This window comes from Prunus persica, chromosome G2 (assembly GCF_000346465.2).
Source record: "Prunus persica cultivar Lovell chromosome G2, Prunus_persica_NCBIv2, whole genome shotgun sequence".
NCBI lineage: Eukaryota > Viridiplantae > Streptophyta > Magnoliopsida > Rosales > Rosaceae > Prunus > Prunus persica.
This window is the reverse complement of record NC_034010.1, coordinates 20,124,018-20,143,721: the sequence shown is the minus strand read 5'-3', so window position 1 is coordinate 20,143,721 and position 19,704 is coordinate 20,124,018. Positions and strand designations below refer to the sequence as shown.

At 34.0% G+C, this 19,704-nt stretch overlaps 3 protein-coding genes and 1 long non-coding RNA gene across 4 annotated transcripts; all 4 read right to left on the bottom strand.

Moving 5' to 3' along the window:
• Positions 469 to 2,508, bottom strand: LOC18785129 (60S ribosomal protein L22-3). Its single transcript, XM_007218542.2, has 3 exons — positions 2,397 to 2,508; positions 1,609 to 1,851; positions 469 to 852 (listed from the first exon to the last, which is right to left on the bottom strand). Exons 2-3 carry the CDS (start codon positions 1,836 to 1,838, stop codon positions 708 to 710), a joined length of 375 nt encoding a protein of 124 aa, XP_007218604.1. The 5' UTR covers positions 1,839 to 1,851; positions 2,397 to 2,508; the 3' UTR covers positions 469 to 707.
• Positions 3,720 to 6,384, bottom strand: LOC18786315 (40S ribosomal protein S13). The gene is made up of 5 exons (XM_007218491.2): positions 6,249 to 6,384; positions 6,051 to 6,123; positions 5,014 to 5,152; positions 4,730 to 4,916; positions 3,720 to 4,179 (listed from the first exon to the last, which is right to left on the bottom strand). The coding sequence occupies exons 1-5, from the start codon at positions 6,269 to 6,271 to the stop codon at positions 4,146 to 4,148; spliced, it is 456 nt and encodes a 151-aa protein (XP_007218553.1). The 5' UTR covers positions 6,272 to 6,384; the 3' UTR covers positions 3,720 to 4,145.
• LOC109947597 lies at positions 12,356 to 14,722 on the bottom strand. The gene is made up of 2 exons (XR_002270374.1): positions 14,647 to 14,722; positions 12,356 to 13,667 (listed from the first exon to the last, which is right to left on the bottom strand). It is a non-coding gene; the product is annotated as an uncharacterized LOC109947597 (long non-coding RNA).
• LOC18786566 lies at positions 15,463 to 16,659 on the bottom strand. The gene is made up of 2 exons (XM_007219704.2): positions 16,474 to 16,659; positions 15,463 to 16,387 (listed from the first exon to the last, which is right to left on the bottom strand). Exons 1-2 carry the CDS (start codon positions 16,531 to 16,533, stop codon positions 15,791 to 15,793), a joined length of 657 nt encoding a protein of 218 aa, XP_007219766.1. The 5' UTR covers positions 16,534 to 16,659; the 3' UTR covers positions 15,463 to 15,790.

The window sequence follows — 19,704 nt, the reverse complement described above, 5'->3', positions numbered from 1 at the left end:
ATACAGTTAATGCATCTCTGATTCTCAAGTATAAACTTCCACAGGAGATTTGCCGTTGGCAAAAGTAGCACTTTTTATGTTGGCCTCTGTCAAGACAACAAGGAAAACGACTCGGTGTTGAGCAGTATGAAATGGAAACCTTTTCAAGAGATCGTCATTTTTTCGGAAAACCTGGTCTCTATCTCTCCCTCTGTTTCTCTCTTTTGTTCCTCCTTACTTTCCTACGCATATCCATCACTATTTGTGCGTCTTATCATAATGACAAATAAGCAAATCACGAAACCATACAATCAAGGTCTGATAATTGCATAGCATCCATACTGAGAGTTATAATTGCATGCCATCCATACCGAAAGTAACTCAAGAATTTTGTGTGACAGAAATTAAGGGAAGGTGTGAAGGACGTGTACATCTAAAGTTGAATTAAAAACTTATCAAATTATGCGGGGTTAAAACAAAAGAATCGTGGACAAGTAATAGCAGTGCCAAAAATTTGAGAATAGTGCCTGATCCATTCGTTGAACATGATTAATTAAGACTTCCTAAAAATCCAGATCTTCTATATTCTGATGTACTAATAGCAAAATTCGACAATCATGAAATTAAAAGAACAAAACTTCAAAACAGCATTAATTTCAGCAAAGTACCACACAAAAAACAGTAAACAAGTAAACACGGTCCTTCGATGACTAAAATCATCCAGCATCTCAATCTTCCTCCTCCCCTTCATTCTCGGCAATGTTGAAGTACCTTAGTTCATAAACATTCCGATCCTTGTTGGAAGCAATCACTCTAAGCCAATCTCGCACATTGTGCTTCTTAAGATACTTCTTTGTCAAGTACTTCAGATACCTGAACCCCAGGAAAACAACAAATATACTTGTAAAACAATGCAACAACAAAAAAGGACCTACTCTGATTTTTTTTTTTTAATGTTTAAAAAAAAAAAAACCCCTTAACTGAGGTGTATGGCAAAACAGCTATAACACCCCTCCGCATACTAAAATTTCAAAAGTGTAGGAACACCATACGTGTCACAATCCCCGAAATAGAAGCACAGAGCAAAAATCATGGTGTGTTTTGTCAGGGCTTATCCTTTCAGTATTTCAACCACAAAATAGCTCAATGTAAATACTTGAGCTCTGTAAAAACATTACATCTAACATATTTAACAATCTTTCTTGCCTCTACAAACAGTAGATAAAATTAATAAAAGAGAAACAAAGTATCAAACATTTAATATTTGTAAACAATGTGGATTTCAGTTAAAAGTTATGATGCTTTCGAGCAAATGAACTTAATGAAGCTTTAACATTCGGATGAGTATGCCGTTTAATGTCCTCTGATATCTATAAGAGCCTGACAGTTAAAAGCACCATTACTATCATCACCAGGATGACCAGTTATCAGTCCGAAATACAACTGATCCTCTATACACAGGTGCAACATTACATAAATAAAGCATTCTAAACAGAAATAAGAACTAAATAAAATCCAATGTCTGATATCAATCTCACCAACTATATAAATGAACTCATGAACTCTATAAACTAACCAGACATCCAATTAGTCATACAAGTAGCAATCACAAAAGATCAATCAAATTACCTCTTAGAGAAGTTACTGTCAGAAGTGACAGTGATCTTGCTCTTCTCCCGGGTCACACTGACCGCGTCACCAAGTGCACCGGCCTTGCCTCCAACCTTGATCCTCTCCTGAAGAAACTTCTCCAGGGATGCAATGTCCATGATCTTGTCCTCCACTGGCTTTCCACAATCAATGGTGAAAGTCACTCCCTTCTTTTTCCCCTTGGGACCTGCTGCAGCTCCTCGACTCATTGTCGATTATCTTCTGCAACCCACACAAATCAAATCAATGCCTAAGATCAACTAGAGAAACATGTCATCTACATACAAATTTGATGAAGGACAAAATGTGTGTATTATATACCACACAAATCATAACAACACAAAATAAGTAACAGCTAACAGATTTATACACAAATATATGAAACCCTTTTCCTACAGGGGTTCCAACTGCATCTCTAGAAAATAAAGTGGAACAATCAGCTATTTGATTGTAAAACTTAATAATTACATCACTGAACACAAAATTCCATGAGCTGAAGACAGAAGCAGATAGAGATATGCATATTCCATATTTTCCTCTTTGAACTCAATCTAAAACAACCATCAATTAAATTTCAATACCACAATCACCTATGAGTTCACTAATCTAGAAATTTTGAATCCCAAAACAACAGCAACTGAAATTCTGAAGTAAACCCAAAAAGAAACTAAAAATAAAAAATACAATGTTATCACCAAAAAAGCTCACATCGGTAGTTCGCATCGGAACCAAACAAAAAGAGAACGAGGGGAAAATATAGAACGTACCGAGAGTGGAGCGAGAAAGAGAGAGAGAGGTGATGAGTTCTGTTACACAATGAAGAAGACGGCCAAGAAGAAAAAAGCTTCGCGGCGGCAGTATGCTAATATAAAGAGAAGAAATGAGTTAGGGTTTACTACCGTGCTGAGTCTTGTATCCCGTGTGAACAGGTGTATGGTAATGCAAAGTTTCAACCACTAACAAAATGACACGAGGCACTGTACAAGGCCGAAGCTGCAATCATAATTTTTCTCTACACACGAACATTTTTTTTTTTTTTTTCAAAACACAAGCGAATTTCTTTTTTATTGGGTAAATATAACATTTAAATTATCTAATTTGCGAGGAGATTGAACGAACTTGGGAGTAAGGGGCGCAAGTTCACTACCCGAATCAACTGGTCTAACTCACATATGCTTGTATTGAATTAAACATTACATAATTTGGTATACAATGTGTCATAATTGGGTTGATTCACATAACTTAATTCAAGGCCAGAAACCTGACCCCCAAAAAAAAATTCAAGCCCGAACCCCAAAAAAAAATTCAAGCCCGAACCCCAAAATATCTTAAATAAGAGCATCTACAGTCATGCTCTCTATTTTTTTAGTTAAAATTTAGCTAAAACACACAAAAGTTATTTTAGAAGCTCTCTATAAAATTTCAATAGGAAAGGTCCTCAAAAAAAAAAAAAAAAAATTTCAACTTCAATCATACTCACTAGTTAGGGAGTCATAAATGCTAGGATTATATTTTAATTTAACATAAATGGTCCATCTTTATGAAAAATAATATAAAAATAGACAATATTAATTAAAGGTTTTAAAATATTCATTAAATATGGTAGCATTAAATTATAAGGAGTTACTACGAGTTCATTCTCTTTTCTTAAATTTAGGAGCTCTTAGAGGTCTCCCTATTTTAAGAGCTCGATAGGGAGCATGGTTGGAGGTGAGTTTTCTTACTTCCTCCCTAAATTTTATCTAAGTAGGTGGTTTAGGGAGTCTATTATGGATGCTCTAAGATGACCCATAATTGAAAGGGGAAATTTAATTTTGGTTCCTATAGTTGTTGCAGTTCTTGGACAATAACTCTTTTACCTTTTTTTTTTTTTTTTTTTTGGGTTGACAAAATTAGTAGTTGAAGGCAATGTAAGAGCTAAAACTTTAACGCCGAAGGGCATGTGGAATATTCGAAATAGATTTTGAAAAACTTGGATGCTAATAGAAATTGATATAGTTTATGAGCGTCTGACCAGACGCAGTCGCAGACGCATTTGTTATCCGTACTGTACATAAGATGTAATACTGATAAATTGATTGGAGGGTTATGCAATGAATTACAGATTTATATTACATAAAATTCAATAAACTGAAACGATACTTGACTGGAACAACAATGTCAAACTCAAATTCTGTGAACATTCAGTTGTGTGAAGTATACTTCTGTCAAGATCGCATTGCTATAGGTTAAGCCAAAACCAGCCTACAATGACTCCCAAGCTTCTTCCGAAACATGTTCCAGACAAAGGATCCAAATGATGCAATGATATTCAAATTATCCAATTGAAAAATTAAAGATAAATCTGCCCAAAAAAAATTGTGAGCACTTGAAAATCCAAACAAAATCAACTACCAAGGAGTTCCACAATGAAGATTTTCATAAAGTTCCAAACTTGAAGCAAACAAGTAACAAACTAAAAACTAGTCCTGATTTTTCAATGTGAGCACCTAGAATTGGTGCCGATCATATCCGACCTATGCCACAAGGGTGCTGGCGGTGGTAGACTCACTGCAAAAAGAGATCAATGGATATAAGCAATTAAGGAACAACTAGTTGACACAAAACAAGATATAATTTGAATTGAGCAAGCAGCAGAAGCAATGCTCTTCAATGCGCAAATTTTTATAAGCAGTCTTGAAAAGAAGATAATTTCATATAGAGAACCCACTCCAGCCTCACTGTCACAGATGCCACCCTGTAACTAGAATGTTTATGGAAATGGGGGGAAACCAAACACTAACATTAGACATATCTCACATCGATTTCATTTCTGAAGGGAAAGCATTCTACCAATGTACAAGTTTCTTGAGGACAGCATATAAGAAAATTAGCTTCCCACATATAATGGGTTCTTCAGATTGTGAATGTCTGGGGAAAGGCAAAATCATTCACAGTAAGCAATAGAATCCTAAATTACAGATCTAATTTCCACACAGGATAACACACTCTAGCTAGTGTTAGATTGAACAATCCCATTAGGTGTCTTCAAGTGAGGTTAAGAAAACCCATATTACAGTCACATGAATAAGACAAAAGTAAACGGAAAAAAGATACTTACTATTTCCATACTGGTGGAAGCTTCTTTGTCTTCTTATAGTAACGAGCAAGGCGATGGATTCTGCTCTCAACCAAAATCAGTCTAAATTTAGAATCCTTGTCCTTCCTGTTCCTTTCCAAATGTTTTCTAATTGAGACGGCTTTCTTGATGAGGTGGTATAAATCCTCAGGTATTTCAGGGGCAAGACCTAACCCAACAAAGAAAAAAAGGATAACAAAATCATTTACAAATTTGTCTTCAAATATAAAACAAAATATGGAAATAGAAATAATAAAAAGACGCACCATGCGCCTTCAGTATACGCAATATCTTGCTTCCAGTAACACTCTTCACCTGAGCAATCCCATGAGAATCACGTAGAAGAACACCAATTTGAGAGGGTGTTAGACCTTTCTTGGCAAACTTGCAGATGTTCTCCTCAACCTTAAAGATAAAAACAACTTGATAAGTATAATACACAAAATTGAAATTTGTGTTAGTTCCTTTACATTGTAAGTAAATTCTCTTGGAAATTTCAGTAGTTAACAGACAATCAAATATGCTCTCATTCATTCAATAAAGAGGACTGGGTTTGCAGCATTTGCCATTGCGACAAAGGTATGTGGTCATTCATTGTAGATATAAAGACATAATAAAATTGATTAAATGAACATGGAACGCAAAACAAACTTGAAGTTTTGATTATTCTAAAATGCCAAAACCACTCGACTAGAACAAAACAAAAGAAACAGTCATTATGTTTTTCAATGATAGAATTGTAAAGATCCCAACTACAATCGCAAGGCATTAACAGACTTGTAAGTACGAAAACTCGATGCTACTTAGAACATCATGAGTATGTATGAGACAACAATCAGACTCGAGCTTTCATTTGGTGTAGACAGCAAGGAAAGATGTGCCCAAATGAAATTAAAATAATCTGTTACTTCATAGAATAGAAACCCAATCATTCCAAATCAAAAGGAGAGAAAAACTCAATCAAATATCAAAAGATCGTCTTTTGCTTCTCTCACTATACATCTCATAAATCAATCAATTCACAGAAGATAAAAGACAGACCGAGAGAGGTGAACTAATAAGGCTCTGTTCGGTTGCTAATTGACTAAAGAAGACCCACAAAACGTAATTACCAGATAAAAAACGATCCTTTACTGTCTGATACCAAATGGGCAAGAACAGCTTCTTCTTTTTTGTTCATTTTCGCGAAAGTGCGGAATGAAATTGAGCAAAATATTCAAAACTTACTTAAATTTCTCATTTACCAAACAAATCACAACATAACCCAATTACTTATTCAAGAGTTAGAGTTCGGGTTTCTCACATCCTGAGTAGAGATCTTCAGCCAGCTCGGGGGGGTCCTCTTGTATGGAAGAGCTGAAGCCGATATACCCTTACTGCAAAAAGGGCACAAAATACAACCACCAAAAAATGGGTCAAATGTCAAACAATTCAACTGAATGCGAGAAGGATTCACGGAGCTTATTTACAGAGCTTGTTCAGATAACAAGAAAAAACCAACCCTCTGCTGTGCATACGCCCCATGGCGACTGGTTTGTCGTCTCTGTGCCGTTTCTGGTCACTCTAGTTTTGCCTCTCTGTGTTACCCGCCGAGAAACCCTAAAATAAAGAGAGAGGTGGCTAAGGTAATTCAGTAACTCAATTTGTCAAATTCAGAAAAAATGCAAAAGTATATAAAACACATAAAAATAAAATTACGATTTTGGTAACGTGTATAAGGGTTTTGAGACCGAAAATAATTTTGCCGACAAAAAGTACCAAGACATTCAGAAAATAATATAAATTAATCTTTTAGAATTTGTAAGTTTATGTAATTAAACTAAACAGTATAATGGAATTAGACAAACAATCAGAACTTTAGATCACTTCCACTAATATGGCAAAGGAATTATGGCAGTTACTATTTATGTAAATAGTGGTTGTCTTTGTAAAAGGTTGTGGTGTTTTCACCTATTGTCATGACAACAACTATTCATATGAGATATGAGCAGAGAAATTTGTATAGAGTTTGGTGTGGGAAGTGAAAACTATGACTAAGTATTTATTTATTTATTTTTAAATGTGTTATAAAACTAGAGGGAGAAAATGTAGAGAGAATTGATATGCTAAAGATAAAGTTTCACCATATTTATTCTTCTCTTAATCTTTGGTAGAACCGCCTATTTATAGGCTTACAAGATAGGAGATTAAATATCATCATTTACAATATACTTATAGGTTACAAGCACTAGTTACAAATACTTAGTACATAAGTTATATAAAATCCAACGGTATAATACTAAGAGGTATGGTGGTCATCCACCAACTCATGCATTTACAACACTTCCCCTTGGATGTCCACCATACAATGACATAGTTCCCTCATTAAAAACCTTGCTTGGAAAACTCAATGGGACAAAACCAAAGCGAAGGAAAAAAGAGTGAAACTTTCTTCTGGATCATTGATATGGTGTTTGATAAGCTTATGTTGCCTTGTTAAAACCCTGCTAGGAAAAACCCAGTGGGACAAAAACCTAGTCGAAGGGAAAAAGAGTACAACGCATAGATGTTCTGTATGTAGTAGAATTGAGATGCTCCCCCTGATTGATATCTCCCCCTGATTAATATCTCCCCTTGATTCATTAACTTCTAGAATTTAAGCTTCAGAAAAAAGCTTTGGTAAAAAGGTTCGCCAGATTATCTTGTGAACGAATTTGTTTAACTCCAATCTCTTGACTTTTTTCTAAAACTATGTCACCCTTGATGAACCCTTCTCTGATTTAAGCAATACAAGCAACAGTGTCTTCACACATGATCGTTTATCACATTATTCGACCTTTTTCACTTTTCAAATGATTGAACTCTTTAGTAGCATCAACAACTAATCTTATAGTTAGAATATCTTACAACATTATCAAATTTGAATTCAAAATACTCAAACTCTTAGTCATGAGCTTGGAGGATCTTCATGTACCATACAGTCTTAATAAATATACATTTAACACATGCTATAAGTTTCGCGTTAAAAATAACAACTGTATTTATTGAAATGTGGATGCATCTATGATGAGATGAGAGACTAAAACCATGTCTCTACCAGGAAACCTTATGTCATATTAGTGATCTTATTCCACTTCACAAGCACCAATTCGTAACCTTCATACTTAACATTTGTAATTTGGTGTTTGAGTTATAGGTTCAATATCCCAGACTTTATATTTAGTGATAAATGGAATTGCCTATTTCCATTTTGGCCAATCACTTAACTTGTCAACATTCATAAGACGAGATTTAATATAATCATAGCCCTTGATGATTGTAGTAGCTACTAATAAACCAAATGTATAACCAATTCGTGATCCCACAATTCTCATGTGCATGCGCATGCATAATTTATAAGTATCTCATTGCTTTGGGGTACCAATGCCTCTTCATAGGCTTATGTTGTCAATTATGGGACAAACATCTCTTTTACGATGAATTATTTATAACATATGGATCAGAACCTCTTTTAGAGCGTTATTTTTTATAGGACATGAATTTTTCAAATAAACTCCACTTCTGAGAGTTAAGTCTTTAGAACCTATATTTCTGTCATGCTCCAAGCATGCATTATATATAGTCACCATGCTAGTGGATTGTGATACGGGAATATCAATCCATGTTAGCATATGTATGGCTTATATATGCATTATCCTTTGATGAGACAAAAGCGGACCAATTCAACACTATTTCACGACGTTCTTCAGGAACTGCCATTACTCCCCCTAATGGTAGGAAAATTGCCTCAAAATTTAGGAAAATAAACTCATAATCATTATCAAGTCAAATTGACTGGATTGGATAATGTGGGAGTTGTGCTCGTAAACGTCTTGACAAGAGACAAATGTGTGACCATTTTAGTAGGCACATTCAATAAAACTGGTGAAGTGATCCATAATTAAATGTTATATAGGCTCACAAATATCCCCTTGAATTATTTCAGGAAAGGGGGCTCAAAGTCAATTTTTGACTTTGATGATCTCATGACAACTTTTATTTGTGAGGATTCTTTGTAATGATATTTGTCGGACAAGACAATATTTTGAGTCTTTAAACGATGAGCATTCTTTGTAATGATATATGTTGGACAAGACAATATTTTGAGTCTTTAAACAATGTCCTTACAAATTTATAAAACTCTTATGTGTCATTGTGGAACATGGATTGCCAAGATAATCATGCCACAACCTAATAGTTATCCGGTTAATAAACTTCTGGTTCATGATATCATAATCTTCAACTACTTTAATAGTTGTGTAATATTGGGGCCTCATGAACTTTTGGTTCATGACATCATAAACTTCAACTACTTTAATAGTTGTGTAATATTGGGGCCTCATGAACTTTTGGTTCATGAAATCATAAACTTCCTACCTACAAAAGAAAGTAGGAAGTTTCTCCAATAGACGCCTTTGACTGTCAATATTGGGGATGTAATACAAAACATTACCATCGTAAAACGAAATTAACTAATAAACTAACATAAATAAAATAAAATAAAATAAAATAAAATGAGTAAAGTGGTATAAATGAGGAATAAATGAAATAAATTAAAAACTATGAAATTCCAAGATAATCCAATATTAATGTGTATTCAATATGTAGATAAAACTACAAGTTTAAGAATTGGGTTTCCAACCAATTCAGGTTCATATAGGCACAAATAAGTAATGAACTTCATGTTCATATCAATATATATTCGAAACTTCAAATTCGAATACGTAGATCTAAATAAATTGAATTAATAGTTGTGCTTTGAACTTCATACTCAAATCTTCTGGTTCGGGTTTTTGACATATGTAGGCTTTATGGAATTCTGATTTTGATTAATACAAAATCGAGGAGTTTCATGTCCTTATGTGCTCTTTAAATTCGCGGAACTTCACGCCCTCAATTATTTGGAATCAAAGAACTTCAGTTCTGATTCAATCAAAAGAACTATAGGCCCTAATCTAGTTATATGATGAGGATCAAGGAACTTCGGGCCCTGATCTTTTGTATGATACAAACTCATCATAATAATTAAGATCATACTTAAAATTAAATAAACAAACAAATAAATAAATAAAAAATATGGCATTATATTCATGTGTAATAAGAATAAGAATTTTTTTCCTTAAACGAGCATGATGAAGTCTGATGGTGAGTACAAAGAAACTCTATACCATGTGATGACTCTGGCTCATATAAGAAGAAAGAAAATTCAAAGAAAGAAAACATACCAAGAGCAATGTCGTGCTGATAACGTGTTATAAACCTAGAGGGAGAAAATGTAGAGAGAAGTGATATGCTAAAGATAAAGTTTCACCATGTTTATTCTTCTCTTAATCTTTGGTAGAACCGCCTATTTATAGGCTTCCAAGATAGGAGATTGAATATCATCATTTACAATATACCTATAGGTTACAAGCACTAATTACAAATACTTAGTGCATAGGTTACATAAAATCCAACGGTGGAATACTAAGAGGTATGGTGGTCATCCACAAACTCATGCATTTACAACAATATAGAATTTTTTGTATTTTTATTAAAAAAAATTTGTTGCTGACGTTAGCAAATCCAAGCTTGAACTCAGGCTCATCTTGCCTGAGGGCTGGCCTGGTTTCGTGGACCTCACCTCCTGCCCGGGCCAGCCCTTGCTGTTGGAAACGAGTTTTGGGATTTAAACATATTATTAAGTTTAACTTTTCAAAGGGCATGAACTTATAAATGAGAGGTGATGCGATGATAGTGGTAATGGGAGAAGTTCTGAGGATGGTATTAGGCAATTGATGACGGCAAAAGTGGTTGTGACAATGATGGTTGAAGTGGTGGTGGATGTGTGATTGCAATGGCAAACTAGTGGTAATGGTGGCAATAGTGGTTACGATGGCAGTGATGATGATTGGGCTGGTTGTGGTAACGATGATAAAGATGATGCTCGTGGCGACCATAAAAAGATAGTTGTGTGCGTTAGTGGTGGTGGCACAATTTAATAAGTGACATAAAATATTAATACTTCAACCATAATACATGTTCACTCGCTCATTCGTACAATTCATTCATACAACTTCATGGTCATGACCTTAACTTCATATCTCCTGTACCCAAATTGCTAGTGCCCTCACTGTCCCTTTGCCTAATTTTTTGACACGTACCCTTTACTTAACATACCCAAAGGTTGTTAACTCCTGTTAGATAACAAAAAAGACCGACTTTTCTTCTTCGATTCATCGAGTCATACTCTCAAATCTCACCAATCTTCAATTGAACATGCTCTCAAATACTCAATACTTTTTTTTTGGTTTCATTTGCTCTTTTTTTCTCTATTGCTTTCAATTTCACTGCTTGAGTAGATTTGATTTTTTCTCTCTATTTCGTATATTTTGTATATATTCTGAGTGGATTATTCATCCATCTCGTTGTTCATTCATCTATCAACACTTCTTAAGAAATTTGTTTTAGTTTTTAGGTTTTTGAAATCGGTAATAAGATATGGAGGAAAAGCAAATAATTCCAAGACCAATTAGCAATCCCAACAACAATGTATTCATAAATTCAGAGAAACCAAAGGGAAATGCGTTTAGATGTAAGAACTTGTTTTTTTTTGTCAAATACGAATTTATGAGAAACAAGATTTGATGGTTGAGGCTTGTTTGTCTCTGGTGAATGGTGAGATTGTGAAAAAGGAGAGAAGGTGAAGAAGATAGAGTGTTCAAAGAAATTTAAAAACGTTTGATGCAAGTCAAGAGCCACATGTCAACAAATTAGGCAAAGAGATAGGAAGGTTCATGCAATTTAATTTACTCCAATATCTCAAAAATGTTAATACCAACTAATATGTCCAAATTACAAAATAATGCTTGAGAACCCTAAATAGTTACTCAACAAATGCTATTAAATGCAAGATGTGAGACCAAATTAGAAGATCATACCTACAATATGTGTTGGTTTATAGGCGACCAATAAAAATCTATTGCCCAAATTTAAAATCATATTTTATATATTCTGCATATATAAAGTATGTCCTCACAGTTTGCATGCGTTTTGGGTTATGGTTGTGCTTGCCCTTAAATTCATTTATGCTAATTTATATATATATATATATAGAGCTTTCATTGAGGGATCCCTCAAATAAGCTTATTGGACACCCTTTGTAGGCCCCACTCCGGATTGTATTTCACTAATCCAAACCTTCTATTTTGTAGATACTCATTCAAAGATCATCTCTACAAAAACTCACTTGAATTCGATATCATTTGACCACTCAATTAAGTTATTGAAATTTTAGCATTTTCTTGAAGCACCGTGTTCATTGATTTTGTAAGACACAATTGGATGTCGAAATGGTTTCCGATTTGTCTAATTTTTTGTAAGGATGATCTATGAATGAAGACCTAAAAAATAGATGGTTTGGATCATTGGGAAAAAAATTGTAGGGTACCCTAAAAGGCGTCCCTCAAATAAAATTATTTGAGAGATCCCTCAATAGAAGGGGACTGTATATTGAGTGGCCAGGTATGTTGTGTAAGAAACTTACATATTATTATCTGTCATATAAATTTGTAATTTATAATTTACTAGGGTTTGTAATAACTCGTCATGCATACCAAATTTCTTGTTTTTTTTTTTTTTTTTTCAGAAAATGCCAATTTCCAATACAAATTTTCACGTTTATATTTGAACTTATTAGTCGAAATTTACCTAATAACAGTGGGCCCAATTGTTGAAAATTCATTTGAAAAATGGGCCTATTCGTAAACTCTATTTATTGAACATGGTGCTATGGCTATGGTCAGTCCGCAACCCATATGGCTATGACGAGGATGTTTTTCTATTATGCCTTTCTTCGTTTATGGTTTGCAAACTTTGCATTTGACCAAAATGTTAAGTAAACTTCTAATGAAATTTCGCAGAATTCATTTTGTTTTTATGACATTTCTCAATTTGTATATAATATATTAAATACTTTTATTATTTACTCATACATCTTCAACTACATTTTCAAGAACTTCCCCAATTATACATAAAACAAAACTCAACAGTATGAGTGAATTTCATTAATAAGAATAAAAACATGCACATAGTTTCTAATAACTTAATAACACACCTTCCTTAAAAATAAAAATAAAAACTTACACAATAACACCCATAAATTTCAAAATTACACATCAGTAGCAAAAATAAAAAACCTCATAATTTCTAAATCTCTAAATCAAAATTTTGAAATAGTTTTATAATTAAATCACAAGAAAAAGTAGTGCAAGAAGAAGATTGAGTGTATAGGATATAAGCTGGACTAATATTTTTATTTTTATTTTTCAAAGAAGGTTGGGGAAGTTTTACAAAAGCTTGGGTTGGGCTTTAGTTCTACCTAAAACGGGGTTGGGCATTGCCGAAATCAATTCTTCTGTTGCAATATCTGTTTGCAGCTGATTGAACCACATTATTACTATGCGATTTTGAAGAACCAACAAATCTTTTCTCAACTATTTAATTCAAGTTCTTTGATGTCTCAAAAAACACTTGAATCATAGAAGACAATACATCACTAATATGATTTCTCCTTTTACTAGTTTTCTTGTAATGTGGATGCGTTTCAGTTTCATCCTTTTCATTAGTATCACCGTCACCTCTAGTTTTATATCTGCTTCTATATGTTGAATCTGAGGAAGATTTGGTTGAGGATGGGCATGTCTTCTGATTATTGTTATATCCCCAAATAATTTAATCAACTTTTCATCATGGTTTGTCAACTAGTTTGAGAAAAAGTTTCAGTTGCACCTTGAGATCTCCTCATCATTCAATCAATAAATAGATCCTCACTGTTTTCAGGCCATGGTCCATCTTTCCCCTTATCCTCAACTTCCACAACATCATCATCATCATCAGAAATGTTCCTCGACCTTTTTCACATCTAGAACAAAGCATAACATAAAAATGAAACGCCCAACAAGCATAGCATAACATACTTAAAGCAGTAAAAAAAACAACCTTATTCATATCCCTCTAGCTCAGACAAGACAACAACATCCACTACCACAATGTCTTGTGGACAGAGTGCAATTACAAAAATTCAATTATTCTGGGGAAATATGGTTGTGCCTCTTCTAGGTAAGCTTGCTCTACTGATGGAGCCGCCAACAAAGGAACTAATGGAAAAGTCACTGGTTAGACAAATTGACTGTCTCCTTAGCAATGTGGAGAAACACAGTCAGTCAAGCCTTATATCAGACTGTCATCTTGGTCTGCATCTAATCTAGAGCTCCCACTCATTATATCCAATCTAGTTTTTGTATTAATTTTTTCCGTGTCATGTTCTACTAATTGTTGGAAGATATTGATTGATTTATTATATTGACTGGTTGGTCTTGTGATTGCTTCCTAATTAGTCTGTACATTCCTCCAAGATGGAGAAGAATAGAACAGAAACGAGTTCTTCTTAAACACTAAGAGATTGTTCAGGCCTATAGATTACTATTGCAAGCATTCTACTCAAGCAAAACTTATAAGAAAATTCAATATGGAGAGATATTATTACTCACCCCATTCTAAGAAAAACTTCTAAGATATTTTGCTCTCATAATATACTACATATAGTCTCAAGTTTTATTAGCCACCGACTTGCTCAATTTGATTTGAATTGCATAATTATTTCCAATGAATGAATTGGTTTGATTTGTTATGTACAAAATCACATACGACTCAAGCTGAAAAAAAAACAAAACCAAATGAAAAAAGATAAGTGAGGTTTGTCACTTTTTCTTTCAAATTACACAGATGCTTTAACACGACAATGCCAAATCCAAAAGTAGTCTAAATATCAATTTCCAGCAAATTAAAGCTGATGAAAGAAACAAAATAACAAATAAAGCGAAATTTAGAAATGTGCATACCTTTGATGGATAGCTAGAGACAGCGAGATCTAAGAGAGGGGAGGAGATGAGTGAGACAGAGAACTGAGGCTGTGAGATCGAGAGAGAAGGGAAGAGACGGAGCAAGAGGGCAGAGAGACGAAGATGAGAGAGCATAGAGAAGAGAGTGACAAATAGAGTAGAGAGTGAATAGTGAGTGAGCAAAGAGTGATAGTTAAAACAAGAGAGACACGTGAAAAAAATAAAAATAAAAAATAAAAAATAAAAAATGAAATCAATTCTTGATTTTCAAATGAAATTTCTCTTTTTTTTTAAATAAAATTTTAAATTAGTTAGCCAATAAGTTTTTAATTTTCAGTTTTTTAAAAAACTGAAAATAAAAACTGAAAATTGAGATTGAAATTGTTATTTGACAAATTGAAATTGGAATTATTATCAAACAAATTGAAATTGTCATCAAACAATCCCTTAGTTTACCCCAATATCTCAATAGTTTTGACCACATAATAATTCAAAGTAACATATGTTACAAAATTTTGGTTCAGAGAGAAAAAAAAAAACTGAGTTATATCAATTAACATGCTGAAAGGTGTGGTATATAGTGCACATATAGGTTGCACCTGAGTCAAAATCTCTACCAACTTGTAAATTGGTACAAATTGTATGACTTGAGCAACATGCGAGATGGATGAGACAAAATTAGAAGATCATGCTTGGATTTATTTATTTATTGCTCAAGTTAGAAAGAAGGAGAGGGATTTTTCACACGTTGCTAATATGTTATGGAGATTCGAACTTGAAACCACTAATTTACAAGTCAATACTATTTTCCGCTAAACTAAAATCCGTTGGCATTTTTATTATTTCAATAGCGAGTTCGAGTTTGGGAATTGGGAGGCTTGTATATGTTAATATATCTGGCATATACCGTACATATATACATATGACTTTGATATTAAAAGTAGCCTTATAAAAGTATGTACAACATATTATACATACATATAGCGATCTCTCTTTCAAAATCTTCATTGGAATATCCTAAATCCCAATAACAGTGACTCTTGAAAATAATAGAAAAGTAAATTGTTAAGCTGCTTGAAGATTATTTATTTGTCAAGCACTTAACAATTCATTTCTATATTGGCCGCCTTAAGTTCTTCAGAACTCACTCCCGAAACAAGTGCTCCTCCCCTGATTTTTGATCAATATGCTTGATCCAACGGCTGGGACCCTTCTTGATTGATGATCCTACACTAGCGCTTCCACCACCATACCCTAGATGAGCAATATCCAACCCTTTTCCAACAGGCAAAAACACTGACCTCACGACACGTGTTCCCCTCTCAACCACACCGTGCCATCTGAATCCAGAAAAGTTTCTTTGGCATGCGTTCTTGCATGCAAAAACCGCCCCTCTGGGGCTCACCTTCGCCCTCCTCAAAACCCTAGTGAAGTCCTTCCGCTTGCAATCCACCACCAGAAAATCCACACCCGCCAACACCGCCACCGTGGCCTCCTCCCCAACTACCACTTCGGGCATAACCCCGGCATTTCTCGTTGCCTTTATGTACTCCAATCTCGACCTTTCATCCGGGACTATGCAAACATGTCGTCCGCCCGTGTGGCGTGCTGCCATGGCAAGGCCGAGACTTGTGGCTATTGGAGTGCCGTGGGACCAAGATTCCACAATCAGCTTCGCGTCCCAGCCGGCCGCCATGGCAGAGAGAAGCTCGGGAACCCCGGATTCTCTAAGTTTCTCACACTGAAAAATTAGTAAACAATAAATTAATTAATTGTAAAATAAGCTTATAATAACATCATAACCAAGAGATCTGATCAATTACTCACTGATTTGACAGTGTCTATGTAAGCTTTTGAGGCAGTTTCTGGCGACCAAATGAGCTTCATAACGTCTCTTTTCTCTGTGTGTGTGGATGGTTTGAGAGAGAGCGAGAGAGAGAAAGGGAGAGAGGATGATGATGATGAAGAAGAGGAACTAAATTCAAATGGAGTATACGAGCAAGGTGTTTGATATATTTATTTGGTTTTAAATATGGTTTGGGATAAAGAGAAAGAATTGTCGCCTAGCTATATCTTTTGGTACAAACAACAAAGCTAGAGTTGACATTTGGGAACACATGCAGTTAGGAGGCTTTAGGACGTGTGCAATTTTGGCATTAAATAACATATATATATATATATATATATATAGCGTCATCTGGAAATTCATTGATCATCAGTTTGCAAGTTGAGGGCTCTTATCTTTTTCTCCTCTCCCTGCCTATCCTCTATGTGCTATGTACCACCATGAGTTGACAATTGTACGTATGGTATTATAATTTTGACTCTTAAATTAATTATAATTTAAGATGCCTAAACCAGAAGGCGTACTAGTTCTAAATCCGGGATAAGGTTAAGTTAACAACGGCTAGATTGCTTTGGGCGGCATAAACATGCATTAATTTACTTTTTGGTGAGGATCCAAGTTGCAACAACTGAGAATTAAGAAAATTTTTGTTAGATTTTGTCCATAAGCACCGTTGAATATTAATTAAGGTAAGGGTAATGTTACACTTACCATATTTTTATATGAAAAAAGCTTGGCTCCTTAAGATTGATGAGCAGTTCTTCCATACGAGATACGACGAATGTGGTTTTGATACGTGTTAAATTATTGTTGTTGAAACTTTGTTAATGTTGCTAGAATTTGACAAATATTAAAATCCCATTGGTTTTAAAGAGGTGCTCCTTTTCAATTTTAAGGAGCCGAATCATGTGCTTCAAATATCATATTGCGTACCACCTTTTTAATAGAGGTGGAACCCACCAATACAATGAGACTCATCTCCATCAGAGAGATATACACAATGTGATAAACCTAACATTTTTCTTAAAGTAATAATATATCTATCGATGTTTTCAAGGTAAAAGCTTAGTTCCGTAAGATTGTGGAGGAACTCATCCTTACAACCAATGTAATTTGAACATGTGTTAAATTATTTTAATCAATAAAGGTGAAAACATACATACGCACACATTTGTTTAGGTCATCGATGGAATTAGTCCTGGAAATGAATTTATTTACATATAATTCTAGCTAGTAGGTATGGTAGAACGAATAAACAAGCTGAGACTGTAGTGTCGCCATTTCTACAGAATCCATCTATATAAAATGTTTTCACCCTATTTTTGAGCATGATTGGTGAAGGCATCTTTCTGATTGGGTAGGTAGGTAGGTAGGTAGGGCAGGGCATTAGGGTGAGCTGAATTCAGGTATTTTTGTGGGCATATGTTTTCATGTCTGATGAGATAATGATGGTTGTTATATTTGTAGTCAACATGATCATAAATCCCAATGATTCGTTGTAGCACTCTCGAAAAATATCACCTTTAGTAATGTACCTTCAAGGACAACAATACCTTAACAAAATCTTCCAAGCACATCATGCATATTTAGTTAATTAACTATATAGTCCGGGAGACATAAAAAATAAAAATAAAAAATTCATGTATTATAATGAAGTAATAATAAAGTTATTTGTATTATTTTGATGATCACATCTTAAACAAGTGGCCTACCCACGTATGTGGATTATATCAAATATATACGGTATAAATAACATCACTCATCAAATAATAAAATTACCGTATTTTCTGATTATATTTCTTAATGAATAGTGCTTACTTCATTGCTTGGGATGCTTGGGAATGGGATATTTTTTAACGGATGCTACTTGCCTAATTGCACAATTAAATAGAGAAATAGCTTACTTCTATATGAGGGTGTGATATTACTATCCCTTAATTATATAACTGGCAAATATTATTATTACGTTAAATTTTAGAGAGACTGGCATGCGGACCATTACTAACAATATTGATATTGTCCCCAACTTAACCATCTACCAATCTCAGTAGGCGTGGGGTTTCAAGATCAACATGTGAATACCACATGTTTGATAAAAGGTAAGGGTAAAGACCCAGTAATTCAGGTCCAATCAATCAACTCACTCTAATACCATGTTAAATTTTAGATAGACGGGGTCTGCGGCCCATTACTAACAATACTGATATTCTCCCTAACTTAACCACATACAAATCTCAATAGGTATGAAGTTTTATCATAAAAAATCTCAATATTATTAATCATAAAACCATTCATTATATTTAATATTTTATTTAATTAAATTTCTGATGTTACACTCATATTCTTCAACACACTAGAGTACACATGACTAAGTCTTAGTTATTTTAGATTAATTTGGATCAAAGTGGTATATGAATAATATATATATATATATATATATATATATATATATAAAACAAAGGCAACTTGCATAACTAATGTCGAGGAGGTGGGACAGATAATGACAATATATTGTACTGGGTCAATATACTCTCAACTTGCCATAGAAATATTATATATCTAATCAACAACAAGGTTGTACAATAAACATTAATTGGTGATGCAAAAATGATAAGATCGCATCGTTATTACTATTTGATTTAAGCCAAGTAGACGTATATCTATATATGTATATTATATATGCACCATTCTAAGTGTACGGCCATCATGATTCCAGGTCTGGGTATATATATAGACTAAACTGAAGTCAACCTTGTTATTATTAGAAATTAATTAAATACCTGCACGCCTAAGAAAACCCTAAATTTAAATGACTATTAAAAAAAACCATATAAACAACTAGAATTAAGCATATAAAAGTGACTTTTACAAATGTTTTGTTGTCTATTTGTCCCCACGTAAACGTAATTTGTTTGTTAGCTCAACACATAGAATAACTTTTGAGAAGATATGAGATATTTTCCTATGTAATCAACAATCCTTCTAATGCACAATTGATCAATCTAACTTGTGTTAAATGCCAAAATATAAATATAATATAGGGTATATTAGTAATTTGCCTCTTAAATTTGTACATAATTTTCGATTGACCTCCTATCCTTTTTTATATATAGAAAATTGAAGATATTAAATTCTTTTTTTAACCAATTTCCCCCTTGTCGTCTAAATATGCAACATTTCATCCAATTTGCCGTTAAATATGAGGACAAAAT